We start from the raw sequence: 25,370 nt of genomic DNA on the forward strand, positions 1-25,370 counted from the left end.
CTTTCTGTCAATAGTATTACTCCAGATGAATAACAGTATATTTAAAATAATACAAATTAAACCAATGCAAAAGTCAGATAGATATAAATTTTGAAATTTTAAAATAATTGAGAAAATTATAAAATTAAAAATGGTAAACATTAAAATGTATTAAGAGACTATATATAAATATGTATGTGGACATGATACTGTACGTGGCTTTCCAGAGGTGGAAATCATGTGGCCACCTGATGTTGCTCTACTGCAACTCCCATCAGCCATAGCCAACACAGACAATGGTCACACGTGCAAGGAACTACAGTTCAACAAAATCTAGAGGGTTCACTCAATTCCCAACTGAAAGCATAACAGACAGAGATGTCTAGGTTTCAGATAGCTCAATAAGGCTACAGACATAGATCATCCTACAATCTTACTAGTAGCCTAATACTAACATGAAAGGATAGCAAGAATCTGAGAACCTTCTGCTGATAACAGCACCATCTCTACCATATCTCACAACACAAGAGAATTATAGGATGCATCCCTGCAATTGGATAGTACCTATCATATGAAGAAATTGCTAAATACACATTACAGAATTAGGCATAAGTATAACTTTGTATTTATCATTTCACACACAAATAGTAAGCACTAAAACATCTCACCTTCCAAGGTCGCCTGATCCCTTTGAAAAAATCCGGCATCCACATCGGAAGAACAACTGCTTCCCTTAATAACTTTTTGGCTTCTTCCAAATCAGCTATATCATCCCTGTGCAAGAACACAACAGATTTAGAATATAAATTAAAAAATCTTACATCAGGTAAGTTAATGCAAATTCTTATGTAGGGCACTGGTATATAACAGCATTTTTAAATGACCTTCTGTGTGAAGGGCATGGAGGAAAATGACTTTCAGCTACCCCTGGGAATTCAATTAAAAAATACATTTCCGGGAAGCCTAATTATTAAGGCAATATATTATAATGCTCTTGAGCATTGTTGCACATGAGTATTTATAATGAAACTTTTGCTCACTATTTTGAAATGACTGTCTAGCTTTGAGATCTGAGCTGTTGACACAGTTAACTACAGAAGAACAGAAAGAGTAACAACCAGCTTGCTAGAGCAGATGACTACCATATAGGCTTACTTCTTCCCTGTATGGCTTGGACATCCATATCTAGACACAATCTCCAGTGTCTAAATAATGACATCATGCTGTAACATACAGAACTAATTCATTTATTCATTATTTGAAGACAATTGCTCCTGACGGCCAAGACCTCCTTAGATGTCTGAAGGTTTCCTGAAGTTCAGTCCCAGGCTTGACAGCTTAGCTGCTTTGCCCAAGATGATTAAAAAAAGGAATGCCTCCAACCTTGACCCCAGAAAAATACTGAAGATAGCAATGACCTTGGAGGTGAAAGACAATTAAACTGCTACTGCTGTTTAGGAGATAGGAACAGGATGAAAAACTGGAACATATCCAGAGTGCTCTAATGCAGGCGTGGGAAGTGGCCTTCTAGGACAGCCTTCTATTCATTGCCTAAATCTAGAGATCCACTCAATTGTGCAAAACAGATACACTTAAAGTATTCTGATTCCAGGAGTTTATTCTGATCACCAAAACTAAATTTAACTGACTGTCCGTCCAAATGAAACTCCACATTAGTTACTACCAGGCCTGTCAGTTTTCTTAATTGAAAAAAAATATAAGGGGGAAATTACAGCCAGAGTTTTTATGTTTTATTAATTCTGAATCTATATCCTACCTTGCTCTCGAAGTGAGCAAAGTGTTATACGGCCAAATCAGCATTACCTGGCTTTTCCTCAATGTGAAGTTTATTAATCAGCCACAACCATTGCCCAAATAACTAGGATTATGGGATATGGCTCTGCTGGAAGAATGAAGTCAAACAAAGCATCTCTCATATTATAAAGCAAGTACTGTACCAGTGAATACTTAGATTTCTGGACACAATGTCTCTTTCAAGTGCCTCAACCAGATCTTTGTCATATCCTGCACCATCGAATTTCTGAATTTCACTATCACCAGCACCATCCTGAGGGATCTTCTTTCCCTTGAACAAAGTGTTGGAAGAAAACAAATTAGTTCAAAATTAAAACAAATCTACTTCTGTAGTTATTTTCTTTTTCTTAAACTGTTATCTGGGCATTACTCCATTCTATCTGGGCATTTTGGAAGAAGCTTTCCAGTAGTCTCTAAGAGACTGAACATGTTTTTGTTTACTTATCCAAGGTTTACCTAGCTTAGCTGTTTTCATTTCATATGTGCATAAAGTTAGTTTTGAATAAAAGTTTGCTGAAATATAGACACCTGCTCTTCTTTTTATGGTGTAGAAATGTCCCTCTACTTTTCGTGCTGTTTCTACCTCTGGTGCTAAAGTTTTTGTTAAAGAAGTAAAACCCATGAACACATCAGCTTTGTTAACTGGGGTATATCTGTTTAGACTTTCAGGTATGGAGGTGTATTGACGTTGATGACACGGCAGCAGCGAGTCATACTGCACCAAAAGAGTCAGTAACGCTGAAGAACCATTATGGGGTTTGTCAGTTTTAGCCAAGCTGGACAGAATTAGAATGCCATTTGTTCTCTGTGCATTTCTATCAACTGAGAGAGCACCCTTAGCTGCTTTCGAGAAAGCATTAATGGAAAGAAAATCAGACACAGCTGGGGAGCCATAGATAAGAGAGGACAACAGGACAGAGAAATAGAAGGTAGATGAGACAGGAGCTGATGGTTTCCCTTTTTCACTTTGGAAGCAGCAGGCAACTTTCAGCATGCTTCTTTTCCAAACACCTTTATAAAAAATAGGACTGAGAGCAAAGCTATTCATAAATCTTCAATGCTCCGTTTTTCTTCTGCATAACAAAGAATACTGAAATCGCATTTAAAACAGGAAATTGTTGTCAAAATGATGCTGAACCCCAGAAGACAATGGAACATGGGGAAACATTTCAGCCTGTGTGAGGCTACACTGCAGACTTTACTGCATTCCAATTTCCTTCTCCTGAAGCCTACCAATCATCTGCCTTACATTGGATAAAAGTATAGGAGACAATACACTAACATGAATGAATCACAATGTTTGCAGCAGATTATGCTATATATGTACACAGGATTTCAAAAAGAAACACTTTGCTATTTTGCAATCTCAACTATTGATTAATGTGATTTGATTTGATTTCTATTCTACCTTTCTCTCTGTCAAGGATTTAAGGTGGAATCTTCTCTAGTGACCAAATTCTTTGTTGATTACAATGCTTGATCAACAAAACTAGCCACAGTAAGTGTGTGAAAGATATTTCTTTTTGTATGTGCATAAACAGCTCAATAATTGTTGCATGCCTTAATTCTAGGGACAGTATATTACAAAGGATAGAGGCCACTACAACCAATGACCTTTTCTGAATAGTTGTCAGATTATTTAAATGATACGTTTCACCATGAGAAAATTGTCACCCAAAAATCAAGGAGGTTGAAAAGGAGTGTAAGAACAAAATAGCTTCTCAGATAACCTGGGCTTCAAATGTCCAGGGCCTGCCATGCTAGCACTAATACCTTATTTTGTGTTATCCAAGCTATCATAGTATAGGAAGTAAGTGCACCACTTTCAGAAGAGATGTTGTATACAGACGGTAAGTATTTGATATCAACTGCAGCTCCCAGACCAGCCTTGAAGGCAGCTATGCATGAAGCTCATTATAATAATAATTACAATAATCTAGTCTTGCAGTGATAAATACATGTGCCATTACATCAAGATTATTTTATCCATACACTTCTATACCTCATGAATGTGACAAAGTTAATAAAAGGCACCCATAAACACTGAGGTCATTTGGACCTTAAGTGACAAAAAGAATTCTCCAGACTACAAACCTGTTATTTCTGAAGGTTGTGGACTCATCTCCTTGACCCAAGAACCACTTGTCCATAACGCCTCTATATTACTACGATTCAGTCTTTATTTATCCTCATCTAGTACATTACTGTGTCTAGACAATGACTAATGATACAGCCTCATTCAATTCAGATATTAAAGAGAAAAAAGAGCTAGCTGTTGTGAGCATACTCATAACACTCTAAAAACCTTTAATGATTGCAACCCACAACTCAACATAGATGTTAAATAACAAGGGAGACAAAAGATGCCTTGAGACACCATATACTTCAAGCTCCTGGGTAATGAAATTTCACTCCTCAAAATCAGCTCATAACTAGAAACAGAATAATTGAAGTACGTCCAACTTACTACCCACAAAATAATTCCCAGATAATACTATGGTTGATATAAAAAGCTATTGATAGATCATTAAAAACAATGAAATCACAATTCACTGCCCTTTGGATAAATTCATCCAAAAAGATAATCAAAACTGATTCTACCTTAATGCCTAAACAAAAAATGAAACAAACTGGGCATTAGGTTTCACCCAATAAAACCCACAGCTAGGCCACCAGAGCCTTCACTGACTTGTAAAACTTGGGTATTGGCAATTAGACTGCATAATCATCAGCAGACAACACTCCTTAGCACAATAGCAGCCACCCCTCTTAAGCTAGTTTTTCAAGAATTAAGAGGAAATGATAACAGATATAAAACACAAGATTGGCCATCAGATTGGAAAAAATCAATTTATATCCCCATACCAAAAAAGGGGAAACGCTAAAGAATGCTCAAACTTCCGTACAGTGGCACTTATTTTCCATGCCAGTAAGATAATGCTCAAGATCCTACAAGGCAGACTCCAGCAATACATGGAGCGAGAGTTGCCAGATGTCCAAGCTGGGTTTAGAAAAGGCAGAGGAACCAGAAACCAAATTGCCAATATCCGCTGGATAATGGAGGAAGCCAGGGAGTTTCAGAAAAACATCTACTTCTGCTTTATTGACTACTCTAAAGCCTTCAACTGTGTGGATCATAATAAACTATGGCATGTTCTTGGTGGTATGGGGATAGCAAGTCACCTTGTCTGTCTCCTGAGAAATAATAATAATAATAATTATTATTATTATTATTATTATTATTTTTTATACCCCGCCTCCATCTCCCCGAAGGGACTCAGGGCGGCTTACATGGGGCCAGGGCCAGGTGGTTAAAGTCAATGTAAAAAGCACAACAGTATATAAACAATTCAATAAAACAAATAAGAATCACATTTACAGTAAAACATTCACATTTACAGTAAAGACCAAGTAGCCACAGTAAGAACAGATCACAGAACAACAGACTGGTTCAAGATTGGGAAAGGAGTACAGCAGGGCTGCATACTTTCACCCTCCCTATTCAACTTGTATGCAGAACACATCATGCGACATGTGGGGCTTGAGGAATCCAAGGCCAGAGTTAAAATTGCTGGAAGAAACATTAACAACCTTAGGTATGCAGATGATACCACTCTGATGGCCGAAAGTGAGGAAGAGCTGAGGAGCCTTATCACCAAGGTGAAAAAAGAAAGTGCAAAAGCTGGGTTGCAGTTAAATGTCAAGAAAACCAAGATCATGGCAACTACACCTATTGATAACTGGCAAATAGAGAGAGAAAACGTGGAGGCAGTGACAGACTTTATATTTCTAGGTGCGAAGATCACTGCAGATGCAGACTGTAGCCAGGAAGTCAGAAGACGTTTACTTCTTGGGAGGAGAGCAATGGCCAACCTTGACAAAATAGTGAAGAGCAGAGACATCACACTGGCAACGAAGGTCCACATAGTCAAAGCAATGGTATTCCCCATAGTAACCTATGGCTGCGAGAGCTGGACCATAAAGAAGGCTGAGCGAAGGAAGATAGACGCTTTTGAACTCTGGTGCTGGAGGAAAATCCTGAGAGTGCCTTGGACGGCAAGAAGATCCAACCAGTCCATCCTCCAGGAAATAATGCCCGGCTGCTCACTGGAGGGAAGGATATTAGAGGCAAAGCTGGAGTATTTTGGCCACATCATGAGGAGACAGGAAAGCTTGGAAAAGATAATGATGCTGGGGAAAATGAAGGAAAAAGGAAGAGAGGCCGACCAAGGGCAAGATGGATGGACGGTATCCTTGAAGCGACTGGCTTGACCTTGAAGGAACTGGGGGCAGGGATGACCGACAGGGAGCTCTGGGGTGGACTGGTCCATGAGGTCACAAAGAGTCGGAGACAACTAAACGACTGAGTAGCAGCATAAAACTACAAAGCCCATGTCTGTGTCACTGTATTGCAACTAAGCTAAAAATATGCAAGCCCAGAGAGTACATAGATGGGTCAAGGAGATGTGCAACAAAAAAGCAGTCTTAATCTCTAAGCACAAGTATGATTATGAAACAAGGTGAACATGCATGAACAACATGCATCCAACTGTGGACAGGGAAAATTTCCTCCTCTCTCTACTCTGTACCTCCCCTGACAAAAAGAAAACATTTTAAAGCAACTGCTAAATAGTAAATATTATTGAATTTGAAATTATTTCCTGTGTCATCTGTTCAATGGGAATGGCATCTCTTGCAACCTATTCCATTACAATCTAGCTTCTGAACTAGCAGAACCCCTTGCAAATAGTAAAATACAGAGATGGGCTTCTTGTATCAAAAATCTCCCATCCTTAATATATACTTCATGTTTTACTCAAAACACAGGTAGTTTTATCACAAGGAATACTTCAGAGGAATTTAATTCTAGGAGAATAAAAATACAAATGAAATGAAAAAATACATAAATCAAATGAAAAGCATCATAGCACATCAAACAGTTAAAATATCAGAGAATAAATGAAAAGGGATTGTCTCTTTTATAAGTAACTAGCTGTGCCCGGCCACACGTTGCTGTGGCATAGTCCTAAGTCGGTTTTTGTTTGTGGAAGCAAATGTTGTGTGGAAGGGCCTTGAATCTACACTGCCATATAATCCAGTTCCAATCAGATAATATGCATTTTATAGGCAGTGTGGAAAAGGCCTAAGTGAACCCTCAGCCATTGTGGCTGAGGGGTTTGCTAGGACACGAAGTGAGTGAGGCCTAAAGGGGATAGGGCCTACCCTCCTGACTGGCAGCCAGTGGGAGAACGGCTCTTCCTTGTCCTCTGTAATTTGGACTTTATTTTTCTAGGTTTTTTTGATTGACAGACATAGATGGGATGACTATGTCTTTTGTGGCCAAATTTGGTGTGATTTGGTTCAGTGGTTTTGTTGTTTACTCCATGGGAAAAATGCACATTACATTTTTATATATATAGAAGATGGCACTTCTATCAGGCTTCTAAAATTAAATGCTACTATATCGAACTCTTTCTAGATTTAGAAATCTTACCTTTTCATCTTTTCCTTTTCCTTTAGATTCCCTTTCTCGGCTGCTGGCAGATTTTTCATTTTTTGATATTGGTTGAGCTCTGCCCACAGGTCCTCGCTGCAATCCTGGCGATTCTCTCCTCAAGGGCTTCACTTCTCGATTGGGACGTTTTATCTGGGGTGGAGCTCTGTCAAGAAAGAAAATCAAAATACTATACCTTCTCATTTGATACCCAATCCAATAGACAAAGCTGATGTTCAGAATATACAGATTGACCTATGAGGAACCATCAGGTGGATGGTCAAGGTTTGAGAAGGCTTGGAACCAATTACTTTCTGGATGTTTTGGCCTACAGCTCCCATCAGTCCATCCTGTACAGTTAATGGAGTAAGGGACTGTGGGGGGTTATAGTCTAAAATGTCCACAGAAAGATAAAAATTTCCCTCTACTGGGCTAAAGAAAATTGTTTGTTTTATTTCTGTAAAGGATACAAATGTATTTAAGACCCCAAGGACATAACTAGATTTGCAGGAAGCAGCAATATTAGGACCTAGGCTTTCAAAATATCTTATTAGTGAAAGAAAGTACGTGTAAACCATGGAAACAAGATACTAAACATGAGCGTAGCCAGTGGGGAAATAGGGCAAAGAATCAATATTATCCAGTCAAAACAACCAGTGTAAGGAGAGAATCAGGAGCCAAAGACTCAATCCAGACATCATACTTTAATTCATTATTGGTATGATGTTTGATTCAGAAAACTACTAACAAAAATAAAGTTTGAGGTGAAACTGAAAACAATAACTAGTATAAATAATAGTGAGGTATAGTGTCTTAACTGAAATATTATAGTTATCATTATAGTGACACCTTCAAAGGTATAGTCACCATTAAATAGTAACAGTGAGCAAAGAAAAACATTGCACATGCACCATTTTAATGCAATGCCTAGGAGTAAAGCTGAAACCACAACTACAGGCCCAAAGAGATAAAAGGCAGCATTTCATTTCTTTTGCTATTACACTTTACATACTCTCCAACTCTACTTATTAAAATCCATCATTTATCTTGCGATTTGTTACCTGTGCTCAGCTGGAACAGGTGGTGGCCAGACAGCTGGATCCCTAAAATGGTCATCTTGATAAGACACAGGAATATCTGTAGGTCTGTCTATTTTAAAACTCTCTAAAGTGTTGACAATGCTTTTTACTTGCTCATATTCTTCCAGCAATTCTTGACGAACCTTAAAAAGAAATAGATCCTTTTACCCTAAAGACTGTGTCATGCACAACCTATCTCTAACACAAATGAGGTCAACAGGGTAAGGAAGACAGAGGTCCTCTTGGTCAGACGCAGGACCAAACAGGGTATAGAGTGGCAACCTGTGTCCTTCTGAGGACACAGGTCCACAGTTTGGGGGTCCTCCTGGACTCAGCGCTGACTCTTGAAGTCTTTGCACAATTAAAACTTGTGCGCCAACTGTGCCCATACCTTGAAAAGTCTGATATAGCCACGGTGGTCCATGCCTTAGTTACATCTCGTATGGACTATTGCAATGCACTCTACGTGGGTCTGCCTATGAAAACAGTTCGGAATCTGCAATTAGTGCAGACATCATCAGCCAGATTTCTGATGGGAACTGACTACAAGAAGCACACCACTCCTCTGTTAAAGCAGCTCCACTGGCTGCCTGTGAGTTTTTGGGCCCAATTCAAAGTGCAAGTCACTACCTATAAAGCCTTTTACAATTCAGGTCCTGTTTATTTGCATGACCATGTCTCCCCCTATGAACTTGCTCGGGCCTTAAGAATCTCTGGGGAGGCCCTTCTCACGGTCCCACCACTCTCACAACTGCAGTTGGTGGGAATGCGGGAAAGGGCCTTCTCGATGGTGGCATCCAGTCTCTGGAATGCCCTTCCAAAGGAAATTAGACAGGCTCCTTCCCTAGCTTCCTTTAGAAAAGAATTTAAAACTTGGACGTGGAAGCAGGTGTTCGAAAATGGTTAATTATAATTTTACTGTCATGTTGGTTTTTAGCTGCACCAATGCCAACAGACTTGAACTGGTTTTGCCTCTGGTGGACAACATGTTTAAATCCAGCAAAAATTTGTGTTATTTCCCTTGTGTTTATTGTTATGTCAATCTGTTAGTTTTTTATATATTATTGTTAAGTATTATGTTTTGTATTGTGATTTTGCTGGTTTTTGATTTTATTGTTTATGTATCATATTTTAATTTTGTAATTTGTGCTTTGCACTGCGTTTTTACTTCTTGTAGCTGCCCCGATTCCTGTTTGTAGAGAGAGCGGGATATACATTAAGTTTATTATTATTATTATAAGTATGACACAGCAAACAAGATAGATATGCTGGATTTTGTTTCACAAAATCACAAGTCGAACACTTCCCAAGTGTCTAGGACTGTGTGATGTATTTTCAGATGATGCGCGCAGATCCCAGTAGGGTGGCCTTTTGCAGTTGGCAGATCGTAATTTTGTCAATGTCTATTGTTTCCAAATGCTGGCTGAGATCTTTTGGCACGGCACCCAGTGTGACCATCACCACCGGGACCACCTGCACTGGTTTCTGCCAGAGTCTTTGAAGTTCAATCTTGAGGTCCGGATAGCGGCTGAGTTTTTCCTGTTGTTTTTCATCAATGCATGTTATGATTGAGCCTCGTGGCTCTGTTTCTGACAGGCGTGGGCGTAAGACTCCTCGAGAGTCGGATACTCTCGAGGAGCGAGAGAGAAAAAGACTGCGAGACATATTTGCAGCACCCTCTGACGAAGAGTCTTTCGAAGGGTTCACGGAGAGAATGGAGGAAGGGCTGGTTAGCTCAGAGGAGGATGAGATGGATTGGACTCGGGTAAGGGAGGAATTGGGGGCCACTGGCCATGATGGGGCAGAAGATGAATGGGGACCTTCAGGATTAGACCCATGGCGTAGCTGGAGGGATGGGACGGGATCCACAGCTGGAGATGCTGTTGGGCGTAGTCAGAGGTGTTCCAGCTCTGACGAGGAAAGTGATGAGGAAACGCCCGGGTTAAGGAGGGCAGCTGACAGTGATGAAGATTTGTAACTGGCATAAAATGGGGCTTGGGAGCAATTGCAAATTGCGTCGGGCAAGGTAATCTGGGCAAACGCTTGGGATTCGTGTGTGTGTGTGGGACGCTTCCCTGAAGACTTGTGTACTTTCCTGTGCTGAGACGTAAGTTGATTGGAATCCAGGGTCAGACGGCGGGAGGGATTGTGTGGGCATTTGTTTGTGCAAACCTGTGCTTACTCTTATTAGCTTGACCTTCCGTCGTCTTCCTGACGGACGCCATCTCCTGCTTTGAGAACTCGGACTGAACTGACCACGGCTTGTCTTCCCCCCCTTCTTGGACTTGGAAAAACTACAAACGTCTGCTTCTGGCTTTGATCTACGGAACGGAACTGGTCTACTCTACTGCTAAAATCCCTGGCTGATTTGTTCGTGTTTGGAATCCTGTCTGCTGTGTGTGTGGGAGCAACGCAAGTTACTCTAAACTCAGTGTTGGCAGCAGAGAGGAATCTGCTGCCAATTAGTTGCATTCTTTGTATCTTTTGTTCCTTGCCTTTCGTTTTGTTTATACCCAGGCTGAAGAAAGCAGTTTGTTTTTACCCGGATTAAACTCCGGTTTAATCCGGTTTATCTTTTGAACATTTACTTTTGTCCCTTTTTTGCTCCTAAAGGCAAAAATTGCCTGGCCCTTGTGTTTTACGGGCATTTTTGAGTTCTGTAATCTAATAAACTCTGTTACTTTGAATCTTGTGGCGTTCTGTCCTTGACAATGCAACTGTCACCTGGTATGGCAACATCAATGATCCAAACCTTTTTCTTTTCCACACCTGTGATGTCTTATTATTATTATTATCAACACAACGACGTTGTATGGCACAGCAAACAAGATAGATATGCTGGATTTCGTTTCGCAAAACCACAAGTTGAACACTTCCCAAGTGTCTAGGACTGTGTGATGTATTTTCTGATGATGTGTCAGGACCCAGGCTGCAGAGCACCAATAACCATGCGCAGAGACCAGATTCTATCTAATATCTTTATTAAAGAAATATATAAAGTCAATAAAAACAAGTGTAGAATATAGTTCAGAAACAGACCTTTCAGGAAAGGCCAAATATAGTCCAGGAAAATATTGTCCAATATAAGATATTCGAGTCCAAAGTTATAATCCATTAACCGAAACACACACTTTGCCAAGCAATAGTGTGGGGAGATGACAAGGTCTTTTAGTCCATTGAAGCTTGACAACAAGGCTGGATCACGAGCTTGATTCTTGGCTGGATCAAAGACTTGAAACGTGGCAACCTGAAGCATGAAACAAGGTCCGTGGCAAAACGTGAGACAAGGCAAGACTTGGAACTAGATCCGGGAAGCAGGGAACAAGGAATACGAAGTCCACACACGATCTCTCTCTCAGGCTGATCAATTGACTCCGCAAGGTTCCCCTTGCGGCAAAACCCCTATATAGGGTCTTGTTTTCCCGCCAACAGAACACTTTCCCTGGAGAACAAGAAGCGAAACCCAACTCTGACCAGATGCATGACTCCTTAGAATTTCCCACGGGAAGCAGACTTAATCAGCTAGTTGTTTGGCAGCGATTCTGAGACTCCGGCGATTAGCCTCCCTGACTCCTCTATCTCTATTATAATTGTCCTTTCGGGAAAACGGGGGAGAATTCTGCCCAAAGCTTGTTTGGGTAACTTCCTGAGGACAAACATCCTCCAGGTGGAGAGGCTCCGTTTCAAACTGAACCGGTGGAAATCCCATGTTTTCCTCCTCGTCTGCCTCAATAGCACTAGGAACGGGACTACAAGGCCCATGAGACATCACATGATGTGTGCAGATCCCAGTAGGGTGGCCTTTTGCAGTTGGCAGATGGTGATTTTGTCAATGTCTATTGTTTCCAAATGCCGGCTGAGATCTTTTGGCACAGCACCCAGTGTGCCCATCACCACCGGGACCACCTGTACTGGTTTCTGCCAGAGTCTTTGAAGTTCAATCTTGAGGTCCTGATAGCGGCTGAGTTTTTCCTGTTGTTTTTCATCTATGCGACTGTCATCTGGGATGGCAATGATCCAATGATCCAAACCTTGTTCTTTTCCACAACTGTGATGTCTGGTGTGTTGTGTTACAGAACTTTGTCAGTCTGGATTCGGAAGTCCCACAGTATCTTTGCGTGCTCATTTTCCAATACTTTTGCAGGTATGTGATCCCACCAGTTCTTTGCTGCTGGGAGGTGGTACTTGAGGCATAAGTTCCAATGAATCATTTGGGCCACATAGTTGTGCCTCTGTTTGTAGTCTGTCTGTGCGATTTTCTTACAGCAGCTGAGGATATGATCAATGGTTTCGTCGGTTTCCTTGCACAGTCTGCATTTTGGGTCATCAGCTGATTTTTCAATCTTGGCCTTAATTGCATTTGTTCTGATGGCTTGCTCCTGGGCTGCAAAGATCATGCCTTCTGTCTCCTTCTTCAGGGTCCCATTCGTGAGCCAGAGCCAGGTCTTCTCCTTATCAGCTTTTCCTTCAATTTTGTCAAGGAACTTTCCATGCAGTGTTTTGTTGTGCCAGCTGTCAGCTCTAGTTTGTAGTGCGGTTTTCTTGTACTGGTTTTTTGTCTGCTGTGTTTTGAGGAGTTTCTGATTTTTGACTTCAATCAAAGCAGGTTCTTCACTTTGCTTGACATATTCTGCCAGGGCATGTTCTTCTTCTTTGACTGCTTGTTTTACTTGTAAGAGTCCTCTGCCCCCTGATCTTCTAGGCAGATAGAGCCGGTCAACATCACTGCGAGGGTGCAGGGAATGATGAATGGTCATGAGTTTTCTTGTTTTTCTGTCCAAATTGTCCAGTTCCACCTGTGTCCAATTTATAATGCCAGCAGTATATCTTATGACAGGTATGGCCCAGGTGTTTATGGCCTTGATGGTGTTGCCTCCATTGAGCTTGCTTTTGAGAATTTTTCTGACCCTTTGTGTGTATTCTTTGCTGACCACAGTTTTCACATGTTCATGCTTGATGTTGTCCAGCTGTAGTATGCCCAGATATTTATAGGCCTCTGGCTGGTGACACTTGTTGTTTGGCCATTGGGCATATTTATGCCCTCACTTTCAATGATTTTTCCCTTCTTCAATGCCACTGTCGAACATTTGTCCAAACCAAACTCCATGTTGATATCAGTGCTAAAAATTCGGACAGTGTTGGTCAGAGACTGGATTTCAGTTTCCGTTTTCCCATATAGCTTCAGGTCATCCATGTACATCAAATGTGAAATTTTGTGAGAATTCTTAGATATTTGATAGCCGAGATTTGTTTTTTGTAAGATTGTTGACAGAGGGATCATGGCAATAATGAAAAGCAGAGGGGACAATGAATCTCCCTGGAAAATTCCTCTCCTGATGTTGACAAGTCCATAGCTTTCATTTCCAACAAACAGTTCAGTTTTCCAGTGCTCCATCATGTTTTCAATGAAGGTGCCAACTGTTTTACAAATCCCGATGGCGTCCAGGCACTTGATGATCCAGCCGTGTGGGAGTGAGTCAAAGGCCTTTTTGTAGTCAATCCACGTCATGTGGAGATTAGCTTTTCGGCTCTTACAGTTCTCCAGAATCATTTTGCAATCAATAACTGGTCTTTTGTGCCCCTGCTTTTCCGTTTGTTGCCTTTCTGTTCATCTGGCAAGATGTTTTTTTCTTCAAGATAGTCTTGAATTCTGTCAGCTATGATGCCAGTCAGTAGTTTAAACATAGTGGGCAGACACGTTATTGGCCTGTAGTTTCCTGGTGCTGCTCCTTTTGCTGGATCCTTTTGTATCAGGTATGTTCTTCCAGTTGTTAGCCATTCACTGATACTTCCTTTCTGCAGCATCTCATTGAATTGTTGGGCCATTTTTCCATGTAAACTAATCAGATGTTTGAGCCAAAATCCATGAAGTTGATCACTACCAGGCGATGTCCAGTTCTTGACTTTTTGCACTCGTTTGCTGATCATTTCAGTTGTTATTTCCATCAGTTCCATTTTGTTCTGTGAGAATTTTCCTTCAATTATTATTATTATTATTATTATTATTATTATTATTCTCATTGTTTACATTGATGTGCATCTGCTGGGATTTCTACTTTAGTGAAGTACCTAGAGTTCTATACTGAAGAATCTAATGCAGTACTGTACACTGAAACACAAGAAAGCAAAAGTATCACTGTCTTAGCCCTCCATATGTACAATTTTGGAAGACCATATTTACTAAATTGCATTGCTAAAATTGAAGTGTGCATTAGATTTGATGTTGCATTAGAATCATGCACCTAAACCTGCCTGTACTGTTAGGCAAGGGATCCCGTCTGAGGACAGAGAAGGGAGATGCAGCGGTGGCCACAAAAAGGCTGGTGGGAAGCTGATAGTGGCAACTAAAAGGCTGGTGGGAAGCTGATAGTGGCCATAAAAAGGCTGGTGGGAAGCTGATGGTGGCCACGAGAAGACTGGTGGGAAGGCCTGACAGAACAGTGCGGCTTTCCACCAGTCTTTTCGCTGCCACCACCAGCTTCCAACCAGCTTTTTCAGTATAGAGAGAGACTGAAATAATATGATTGTCTTTATTCTTTTTAATGTATTTAGTTTAGAATACATTAGTGAAACAAGAATGAGAGCTGAAAAAGAATATCACTCATAGCCAAAATTTAAAGCAACTACCACCTTCCATGGAACATACTTATTATAAGTATGCTTTGAATTGTATTAGGCCCTAAAATGGAGGTTATAATGATTTACGACACAGCTTTCCTCTCTTAGCTCAGAAGGAAAGATAAAATGCATAACTGACACCAGTAAAAGACATATGCAGAAAAGGGAACACTTATAGAACCACCACACTATTTGTGCCACAAAAATTTGATCACATAATATAATGTCCAGACAAAGGCAATGATGTTAGTGCATCAGCTCATCTCCCATAGTTTCCTGCACATTAAATGAGATCATGATGAGATGAGGTGGAAGGGAGAGAATCAGTTGTAAAACTCAGCTACTAATGCCTCTCCTAAAAAAAGGATCAAAGTAATACACAGGAAAACGGATTTGCATGTGAAGGATGGGAAAGAGAAATGCAGGAAGATAGTAGAGTTAATTTGATGCTTCCATAGTTCCATTAGACTATGCTGATGTGAATCACCAGCAAATGAATGTGTGTGTGTGTGTGTGTGTGTGTGTGTGTGTGTGTGTGTGTGTATATATATATATATATATATATATATATATATATATATAATCTGTCTCCCAAAAGATGAAAGACTGAATAAGAGATAATAGCAACAAAGAAATTAGATTTATCTGAAGTTACATTTCATAGGGAAAAATACACTGAAATCTGAACAAGACATTATAAACTTCAATATAAACTTCAACTCCCTACCTAATCAACATGTTAAAGACTTGATGGAATGCAGTTCTGCTTTCTAATATTAGGCCCAGAATATTTCAAGGGTTATCATTTCTCAAAAGTAACCTGAAAGGTTCTGTTCTGAAATTGCCACTAGCATTTGAGAAAGATTTCTTTGTAGGGATGAGGCTAAATTATCACTAGAACAAGGGGATTTTATGAATCATAAAATTATGAAAATGGTTGTTAAAGTTTGGCTAATGACTCAGCCATCTTGAGTTTCACGTTCATATTCTGTTTTGCAATCATCGTACCAGTCAAAGGTAACAGTACAGTTAGATTTCCATATCCACAGAATTTGCCTTCACAAATTCAATAATCCAAATTTTTTAAAGAAAAAAGGAAACCTTGATTTTGCCATGCTATATTAAGGTAGCGACTCCTTCAAGGGTGCACTATAGAAGTGCCACAACAATATAAGGGACACAATTTTACTATGTCATTGTACATAATGGGATTTGAGCATTCACAGATACTAGAACCAAACTCCAGCAGATACAAAGAACCTACTGTGTATACCTTGTAATATATGTGGATGATTTTTTCCCACTCAAGCATTGCTTCACTATACCTGTTGCCATTTGCTCTTTAGTGCTGGGTCTCTGATTGACTGACAATGTCGTTGAATTTGCTGTATGACACCCTGGTAATAAACCATTGAAGAGTCGTAATTCCCAAGCAGTGCGTATTCTCTTCCTTTTTTAGCATTATCACAAATCTCAGCCAAATTCATCTTCTTTGAGAAATCTACAATGAGACACACATTCATGAACAGTCAAATATTGAATGAAGTAAAACAAATAATGTAATCAATGGCTGCAGGTTTTGACATTGTGCATTATTTAGTGTTGTTTTGCCAACTATGAAGCCTTTTATTATCGCTGGAAATTTTATCCAGGTGTATAACAAAGAATGTTAGCTGCAGACAATGTTGGCTCTATGATTAATATATTTTAAACCATTTTTGTTTTAAGGTACATCTACATTATAGAATTAGTGTGGTCTGACACCACATTAGAACCATGGGAATTGTTAACTGCTTTATGATGGGCAGTCAGAATAATGTTATCTATGACTAGCTTGTGGTTTTTTGGAAGATTTAGAAAATCAGGACCAATACAGATGGGCAGAATTAAAAGAATGTTAGAACCTGATCACTTGGATGTTTTGTGTCAGAAAACATCTTTGCCAAAGAGTTCTGGTGCCTCACCCAGTTACAAATCCCAGGATTCTACAGTATTGAATGAGTTAAAGTCATGTTAATCTGCCTTAATTCTATAATAATAATAATAATAATAATAATAATAATTAAAAAAAAACTTTATTTATACCCCGCCACCATCTCCCCAATGGGGACTCGGGGCGGCTTACATGGGGCCACGCCCAAAACAATACAATGTAAACAGCATATAAAAGAACAGCACAACACAATACAATAAACAATACAGTAAATAATATCCATTACAAAATAAAACAAGGAGACAATAAAAACAAGGGCAGACCACATGAACATTAAGTTATAACTCGGGGTGAGAAAGACATAAAAATAAAAACCACAGCGAACAGGGTCATAAGGGAGTGGGGTATTCTGGAGGATAGATATTAGGGGGAGCAATGGAAAAGAAATATAAAATGGTTACTCTCCAAAAGCGCAGCGAAAGAGCCATGTTTTCTTGAAGGCTGCTAGTGTGGGGGCTTGCCTAATCTCCGTGGGCAGAGAATTCCACAATCGGGGGGCCACAGCAGAAAAGGCCCTCTCCCTTGTTCCCACAAGGCGGGTCTGGGATATCGGGAGTGGGGACAGGAAAGCTTCCCCTGATGAGCGAAGGGATCGTGTAGGCTTGTGATAGGAGATACGGTCACGAAGGTAGGTGGGTCCCAAACCGTTTAGGGCTTTATATGTGATGGTATACACCTTGAATTGGGACCGGAAAATAAAAGGCAGCCAGTGGAGCTCCTTGAACAGGGGAGTAGTGATGGACCCTCAGCCACATATTATCATGCTTAGCTCTTCATGAAAAAATCAATATTAGAATATGACCTGGAAACACAGAGCAGGGATGGACAAATATGTTGGGTGCATAACCCATTTTACTCCCAAGGACCTCATGCAAGTTGCTCTCACACTATCACCTTACTGTCAAAATTCTGTTGCAAACTGGAGAAATCTCATTTAAAGAAAGCATTGGCTTTGTTTGAAATGATGTGTAGCGAGTTGGCACCAAAATTCAGTGGCAAACCATCACATGATATTTATAGCAAAGCAAGATGTTTGCTTTAAATGGCTCTTCCTGGGGGTTTTGCCAAAATTTGGTAGTGTTGTTTCTTAGATGCCTTGGGAAACACAAACATGGCTGAGGAGAAGTATATCAAGCTTGCAGACTATGTGCAAGGATACCCATTTCTTCCAAGATATTGTTTTCTGACACAAAATATTTATCCAAGTGATCAGGTTCTAACATTCTTTTAATTCTGCCCATCTGTACTGGTCCTGATTTTCTAAATCTTCCAAAAAACCACAAGCTAGTCATAGATAACATTATTCTGACTGTCCATCATAAAGCAGTTAACACAACACTCTTGCAAGCTCTGGCTTACCAACAGGCTTTTGCTCTAATGTACACATCTGTTAATTACTTGTAGCTGGCTGCTTTCCAGGACAATCATTCCAAACCATTTAATGCACTTGAGATACAGCAAAGCCCTCCAGAATACTTTGGAGAGCACTGCAACAGACAGGCTAATGTCATCCAGATATTTTTGGCACAAGGAAGAGACAAGTAGCTATGGCAATGTCAATGATGTCCTACTAATAACAAATATAACCAGAAGTCTGGATTGTTCAAGGTCTAATGTCTCCACAAATTAAGAGAACACAACTCATACAGAATGCAACAGGGATATCTACAGATCTTTTTCCAAGTTGAAATCAAGTCAGGGTCCCACTATTGAATGAAGCAAAGCTCATTCACCTAGATCCATTCTCTCACAAGTGGGAAGAAGAAGAGACAACAGAAGAAAATAAAGGGTGGGTGTTTTTTTTCTCTCTCAAGAAAAAAAAAATCTTCATTTTTTTGATGAAATGTAAAGAACAAAGGGTAAGAAGTCCAAAAATTGAACATACAGGATTTGTTGTTGCTGCCTCGTACCAGAAAGTCAGTTTTGGATTACGGTGATCACATGAATGACAAACTACTAAGACAACATGCAATTAACAGGCTTGATCAGATCTTGCAAATTCATATTGAGTTACTCCATCTTTAATATAGCATTCTGTTTTTCCTATTACCTTCAGCTTTACCAAGTATTATTGTCTTCTCCAGGGTCTTTTCATATGTCCAAAGCAAAGTAGTTTTGGATTAGTCATTCTGGCTTATAATAAAGAGTTCCAGCTTGATTTGCTCTCAGACTCATCTATTTGTCTTTTTGACAGGCTTATGGCACTCAAAGAACTCTCCTCCAGCACAACATTTCAAATGAGCTGCTTTATTTCATTGTCCTCTTGAGTGTCTTATCTAGTTCCTTCATAGTTGCCCTTCCAATTCTTCTTCTTCTGGTGACTTGACAGCAGTTTCTATTTGGATTGATGACTGAGCCAAGGTTATCAATGCAAGGCCATTAATGACTGAGTGTTAGCTGACTATCATAAAAAAGTATAAACACAATGAGAACAGCAAAAAAGAACATCATAATAAAATCAGGAGTAAATACTCAGAAACCTGCCTTGGATCCATGATCAAGCAGCAGGCACCAACAAAGCCATGCCCAAAAGTATTATCAAACAGTGTGCCTGCTTGTTGTTGTTTTTTTGAGAGGAATAAAACCCGATATAACACTAACAGTCCTAGCAACCAAAATAATATATACAAATTATCTTGCTTGTATTCAGATTCACTTTGACCTAAGTAGGTTTTATGGACTATGATGGAAAAAACAAAGAGGTTTTCAATATTGCCAGAATATTTGTATTTTTACACTTCAGATTCCCAGATTATTTCCATTGGGGATTTCATGTAGATATTAGAAAGCATGGGGGAACAGTCATATTGAGAGATTAGCAGCTCCAGCAGCCAAAGAGGAAACAGCTCGAGGTAAGCCTTGTCTCTTAAGAGTGCACTAGAAAACTAGAGTGTTTGTTTGTCTCTTATTGTTTAAAGGTTGGATACTTGTTTATAAGGTGGTGAATGTGTTGCTAAGGCTTTGTGGTTGTTCCGGTGTCTAAGGAACTGATACTTTTGCTTGTGGCCTTCTGTTTGAGACTATGTGCTTGAGGGGGATGGCACTTTGGCTCTGTGCTTGAGAAACAGAGCTTCTGCTGTGTGCTCAAGGGGTGGAGCTCCTTCAGCTACATCATCTGACCTTTCTCAGGGTGGAGCAACTTAACCGCACTCATATTTCGAAAACATAGTGCACAGCAGAACTGAGGGGTTTTTAAAAGGATCCTGCTTGATAACCTGAGGCCCCTTCCAGATAGCTGAATAAAATCTCACATTATCTGCTTTGAACTGGAATATATGGCAGTGTGGACTCAGATAACCCAATTCAAAGCAGATATTGTGGAATTTTCTGCCTTGATATTCTGGTTGTGTGGAAGAGCCTTGAGTCACCAGAATATGGAGCAGGGGCAAGCTGTTCCAATCGCATGGAGGGGCTGTAGGATGTTCATCTTGACAGAACATCTAGTGAGCTACATCTGCAACAAGTGTGAACAGCTTACTTCAATGGAAGAGAGGATCCAACAACTTGAGGCCCATATTGAGACACTTAAGGATATAAAGGAACTCAAGGTTTTCTTAGACACAGCCCAGCAGACCCTTCTAGATACACAATCCACATCAGATGAACATGCAGGGCAAGGAGAAATCACTTCAAATGCGGAGAACACTGATACTTGGAAAAATGTGACATTTAGAAAGAGAAAGAGGACCAGGCATTGTTCTGTTAATCCTTCTGTTAATCTGGAGTTACACAAGTGATTCCAAGTTCTCTCACCAGTAACAGATGATAAGGAAATAAAATATCCTGGGGAGGATGAGAGGTTCTCAGACACAACTGAGTAGACGGTCCTTGATCAATGCATAGAGGATGTCTCTGAGGAGATAGACAGCTCACAATCATGGAATTTGCAGTCACAGAATGAAGCAGAGGATCCTTCCCCAAACATAGATGAGGCAGAACAAGAACACACTAGGGTGAATGATGGGGTCTTGGACATATTTGACTGGACTATCCTTGATAAATGCAGGAGGAATGTTTCTGAGGAGGAGGCCAGTTTAGAGCTATACAATCCAGTTCAGCAACAGGGTCAGTTTTCAGGAGACCTTCAGAGCACCTTACAGGAAAGGGACCCTGGCAATCCTCAAAGGAGATGGGTATAGGTCATAGATGACTCCCTCCTGAGAGGAACAGAAGCTGTGATTTGCAAACCTGACAGAATGTCTAGAGAACTATGCTGCCTCCCTGGGGCAAAAATCTACCACGTAACTCAGCAGCTGACAAAACTCACAAAGTCCACTGACCCTCCCCCTTTCATGTTGGCAGGAACCAAAGATACTGCAAAGAATAGCCTTCAAAAGATCAGAAAGGATTTTGAAGGTCTCGGAAGAAAACTAAAAGATCTTAATGTAAAGGGGATATTTTGATCTCCTTGTTGTACAACATGACCCAGGCAGAGTGGGAAAAATAGTAGAGGTGAATAACTGGCTCCATAGATGGTGTCAGGAAGAACAATTTAGCTTCCTGGACCATTATCTCTTTTTCTAGGAAGAGAAGCTACTAGCACAGGATGGGTTGCACCACACAGAAGTAGGAAGGAATGTTTTTGCTCAGAGAATGGCAATCCTGAACAGACAGACTTTAAACTAGGTTGTGTGAGAGAGGGTGACAATATCCTTGGGAATAGTAGTTCATCAAGACCTGGAGTGAACAGACAAAAGGCTGTAGCATATCTTGATTTCAGTAAGTCCTTCGACAAGGTCCCCCATGACCTTCTGGCAAACAAATTAGTCAAATGTGGTTAGGTGGATCTGTAATTGGTTAGGTGAACAAACCCAGAGGGTGCTGACCAATGCTTCCTCTTCATCCTGGAAAGAAGTGACGAGTTGAGTGCTGCAGGGTTCCGTTAGGGCCCAGTTCTGTTCAACATCTTTATTAATTACTTAGATGAAGGATTAGAAGGCACAATAATCAAGTTTGCAGACAACACCAAATTGGGGGGGATCGCCAATACTACAGAAGATAGGAGCAGAATTCAAAACGATCTTAACAGATTAGAGAAATGGTCCAACACTAACAAAATGATGATAAACAGAGAAAAATGCAAAATACTCCACAGGCAGAAAAAATGAAATGCAAAGGCACAGAATGGGGGATGCCTGGCTCAATAGCAGTATGTGTGAAAAACATCTTGCCCTCGTGGACAACAAGTTGAACATGAACCAACAATGTCATGCAGCAGCTTAAAAAACCAATGGGATATTGGCCTGCATAAAGAATAGTGTCTAGATCAGTGGTTCTCAACCTGCCCCCAGATGTTTTTGGCCTTAAACTCCCAGAAATCATAACAGTTGGTAAACTAGTTGGGATTTCTGGGAGTTGTAGGCCAAAAACATCTAGAGACCTCAGGTTGAGAACCACTGGTCTAGCTCCAGGGAAGTCATGCTACCCCTCTATTCTGCCTTGGTCAGACCACACCTGGAATACTGTGTCCAATTCTGGGCATCACAGTTGAAGGGAGATGTTGACAAGCTGGAATGTGTCCAGAGAAGGGCGACTAAAATGATCAAGGGTCTGGAGAAAAAGCCCTATGAGGAGTGGCTTAAAGAGCTGGGCATGTTTAGCCTGCAGAAGAGAAGGATGGGAGGAGACATGATGATGGCCACGTATAAATATGTGATGGGGAAGACATAGGGAGGAGAGAGAAGGTTATTTTCTGCTGCCCTGGAGATTAGGACCGGGAACAATGGTTTCAAACTACAGGAAAGGAAATTCCATCTGAACATTAGGAAGAACGAACTGTGATAGCTGTTCAGCAGTGGAACTCTCTGCCCCAGTCTGTGGTAGAGGCTCCTTCTTTGGAGGCTTTTAAACAGAGGCTGGATGACCATCTGTTGGAGGTGCTTTGAATGCGATTTTCCTGCTCCTTGCCGGCGGTTGGACTGGATGGCCCACAAGGTCTCTTCCAACTGTATGATTCTATGCTCGCCCATAAAAAACCATGATCATCATATCTAGGAAACCAGATCTGATGTGGACTATCCAATGCAGTTTTCTGAATCGGTGCCCCAATGAAACCTAGAAACAGGCCTCAAAACCAAGATACCATGAAAGAAAATGCTGATCTCTGTAATCACAGTTGTAACAGCAATCACGATGATGAGAATAATAATAACCAACAAATTCATCAAAAGACAGAATATCAAAGTCAGTAAAAGCCCTTGCAGTGAATTTCCTTAAAGCAGGCATGGGCCAACATGGGCCCTCCAGGTGTTTTGGACCCCCAACTCCCACCATTCCTAACAGCCTCAGGCCCCTTCACTTAAGCGGCTGAGCGGGAAAAGGAAGAGGCCTGAGGCTGTTAGGAATGGAGGGAGTTGAAGTCCAAAACACCTGGAGGGCCCAAGTTGGCCCATGCCTTCCTTAAAGCCTCTCAGAAAGACAACAAAAGGCCCCAGGTAACAATATTAGCCCTTTTCAAAGGCAGGCCTACATACGGTGTGTAAAAAAACCTTCAGCCTCCTGTCATTTATTTGGCAGTCTCCACTTCCAGCTTTTTCCTGTCGCTTACATGTCACCTTTTAGTCTATCCTCTCTACCTAAATTTACAGCCCCAAATAATCAGCCACTATGATTCGCAGAAAATGCTGTCAATCATAGTGAGGCGGGGCTCCTCTCATCACCGTTATTCGGGCGCCTTTCCAAATGCCTCTTCCTACCTACCAGAGGGCCTCCCATTGGCCGATCGTTCATTAGGATAAGCGGGGGGAGGGGAGGCCTCGGGGTCTAAGAGCCAAACGAATCTGATTATCTCCCCCGCAAAGCTAGCTGGGGTTTGTAGTTTCTCGGAGCCCACGGCTCCATAGGCGACTGTACAAAGCAGGACCCGCTTAGACTACGACTCCCGTCCTGCTTTGCGACAGAGATCTCTCCCCCACTCCCGGCCCTCTTTTTATATATATCATGACTTACTTTGAATCAGGAGGGACGTCTTTTTTTAAGGGCGATTCCTGGTGACCGGAGAAGTTGGTCGTTGCGCATTGTCCCGTATCGAGCGGATACAAAAAGAGGGAAAAAGGAAAAAAGTTGAGAGGGGAGAGGTAATGAATGGAAGAGCGGTGGGCCTATCCGTTGGTGCAGCCTCCCCTTTTGGAGAGCTGGTGGGCGCGGGCGCATGCGCACTCGCGTTTAGCCGAGGCGCTGGGTCTTTGGTGGGAGCAGTGGCGGCGATTGGTTACCATGGAGACAGAGAAGGGAGGGGGAGAGGTGGAGTCAAGAGCGCCTGTGGCCCCGCCCGCCCGTAGCTCCGCCCACTGCCCTGGTGAGAGGAAGATCCGAATCCTGTCAGTCTTGTCCCCTCAGGAGACGGTTCTCCTCAGGAAAATAGGATGGCTGACTGGGCCTGCCAATAAATTACAGAACCACAGTCTTAAATAAATGGAGCTAAGCGTTATTATGACGAGCATACCCAATCATAGCATATTTTAAAACAATTAGTAAATAACAGTTAAAGTGGGATCAAAGTGCATTAATTCTACAGTCTAGATCAAGCATTGGCAAACTTGGGCCCATCAGGTGTTTTGGGCTTCCCTGCCATGCAGGAAAATCAAAGTATCTCTGATAGATGGCCATCCAGCTTCCGAGGAAGGAGCTTCCACCACACTCCGAAGCAGAGTTCCACTGTTGAACAGCTCATACGGTCAGGAAATACACGAAAATTGATGATAGCCAAAAAGGTCTGCATATAATTCTGTGAATTCTCAAGGTGCTCATCTATAAATAATAATAAGAAGAAGAAGAAGTCAAAAATCAGAAACTCCTCAAAGCACAGCAGACAAAAAACCAGTACAAGAAAACCACACTACAAACTAGAGCTGACAGCTGGCACAACAAAACATTGCATGGAAAGTTCCTTGACAAAATTGAAGGAAAAGCTGATAAGGAGAAGACCTGGCTCTGGCTCACGAATGGGACCCTGAAGAAGGAAACAGAAGGCCTGATCCTTGCAGCCCAGAAGCAAGCCATCAGAACAAATGCAATTAAGGCCAAGATCGAAAAATCAGCTGATGACCCAAAATGCAGACTGTGCAAGGAAGCTGACGAAACCATTGATCATATCCTCAGCTGCTGTAAGAAAATCGCACAGACAGACTACAAACAGAGGCACAACTATGTGGCCCAAATGATCCATTGGAACTTATGCCTCAAGTACCACCTCCCAGCAGAAAAGAACTGGTGGGATCACAAACCAGCAAAGGTTGTGGAAAATGAACACGCAAAGATACTGTGGGACTTCCGAATCCAGACTGACAAAGTTCTGGAACACAACACACCAGACATCACAGTTGTGGAAAAGAACAAGGTTTGGATAATTGATGTTGCCATCCCAGGTGACAGTCGCATTGATGAAAAACAA

The 25,370-nt window shown here is 41.2% G+C and overlaps 1 protein-coding gene across 1 annotated transcript in view; it reads right to left on the reverse strand.

Moving 5' to 3' along the window:
• katnal1 (katanin catalytic subunit A1 like 1) overlaps nt 1-24,169 on the reverse strand; it is a 41,587-nt gene extending 17,418 nt beyond the window's left edge. Inside the window, exons 1-6 of the mRNA XM_062974693.1 lie at nt 23,927-24,169; nt 16,311-16,486; nt 8,350-8,510; nt 7,289-7,454; nt 1,938-2,065; nt 648-753 (exon numbers count right to left, since the gene is read on the reverse strand). Of these exons, the coding sequence (XP_062830763.1) occupies nt 648-753; nt 1,938-2,065; nt 7,289-7,454; nt 8,350-8,510; nt 16,311-16,472 (723 nt within the window). The 5' untranslated portion in view covers nt 16,473-16,486; nt 23,927-24,169. The remainder of the gene's footprint in view (nt 1-647; nt 754-1,937; nt 2,066-7,288; nt 7,455-8,349; nt 8,511-16,310; nt 16,487-23,926) is intronic.
• Between the last annotated feature and the right edge of the window lie 1,201 nt (nt 24,170-25,370).

Source organism: Anolis carolinensis, chromosome 3 (assembly GCF_035594765.1).
Source record: "Anolis carolinensis isolate JA03-04 chromosome 3, rAnoCar3.1.pri, whole genome shotgun sequence".
NCBI lineage: Eukaryota > Metazoa > Chordata > Lepidosauria > Squamata > Dactyloidae > Anolis > Anolis carolinensis.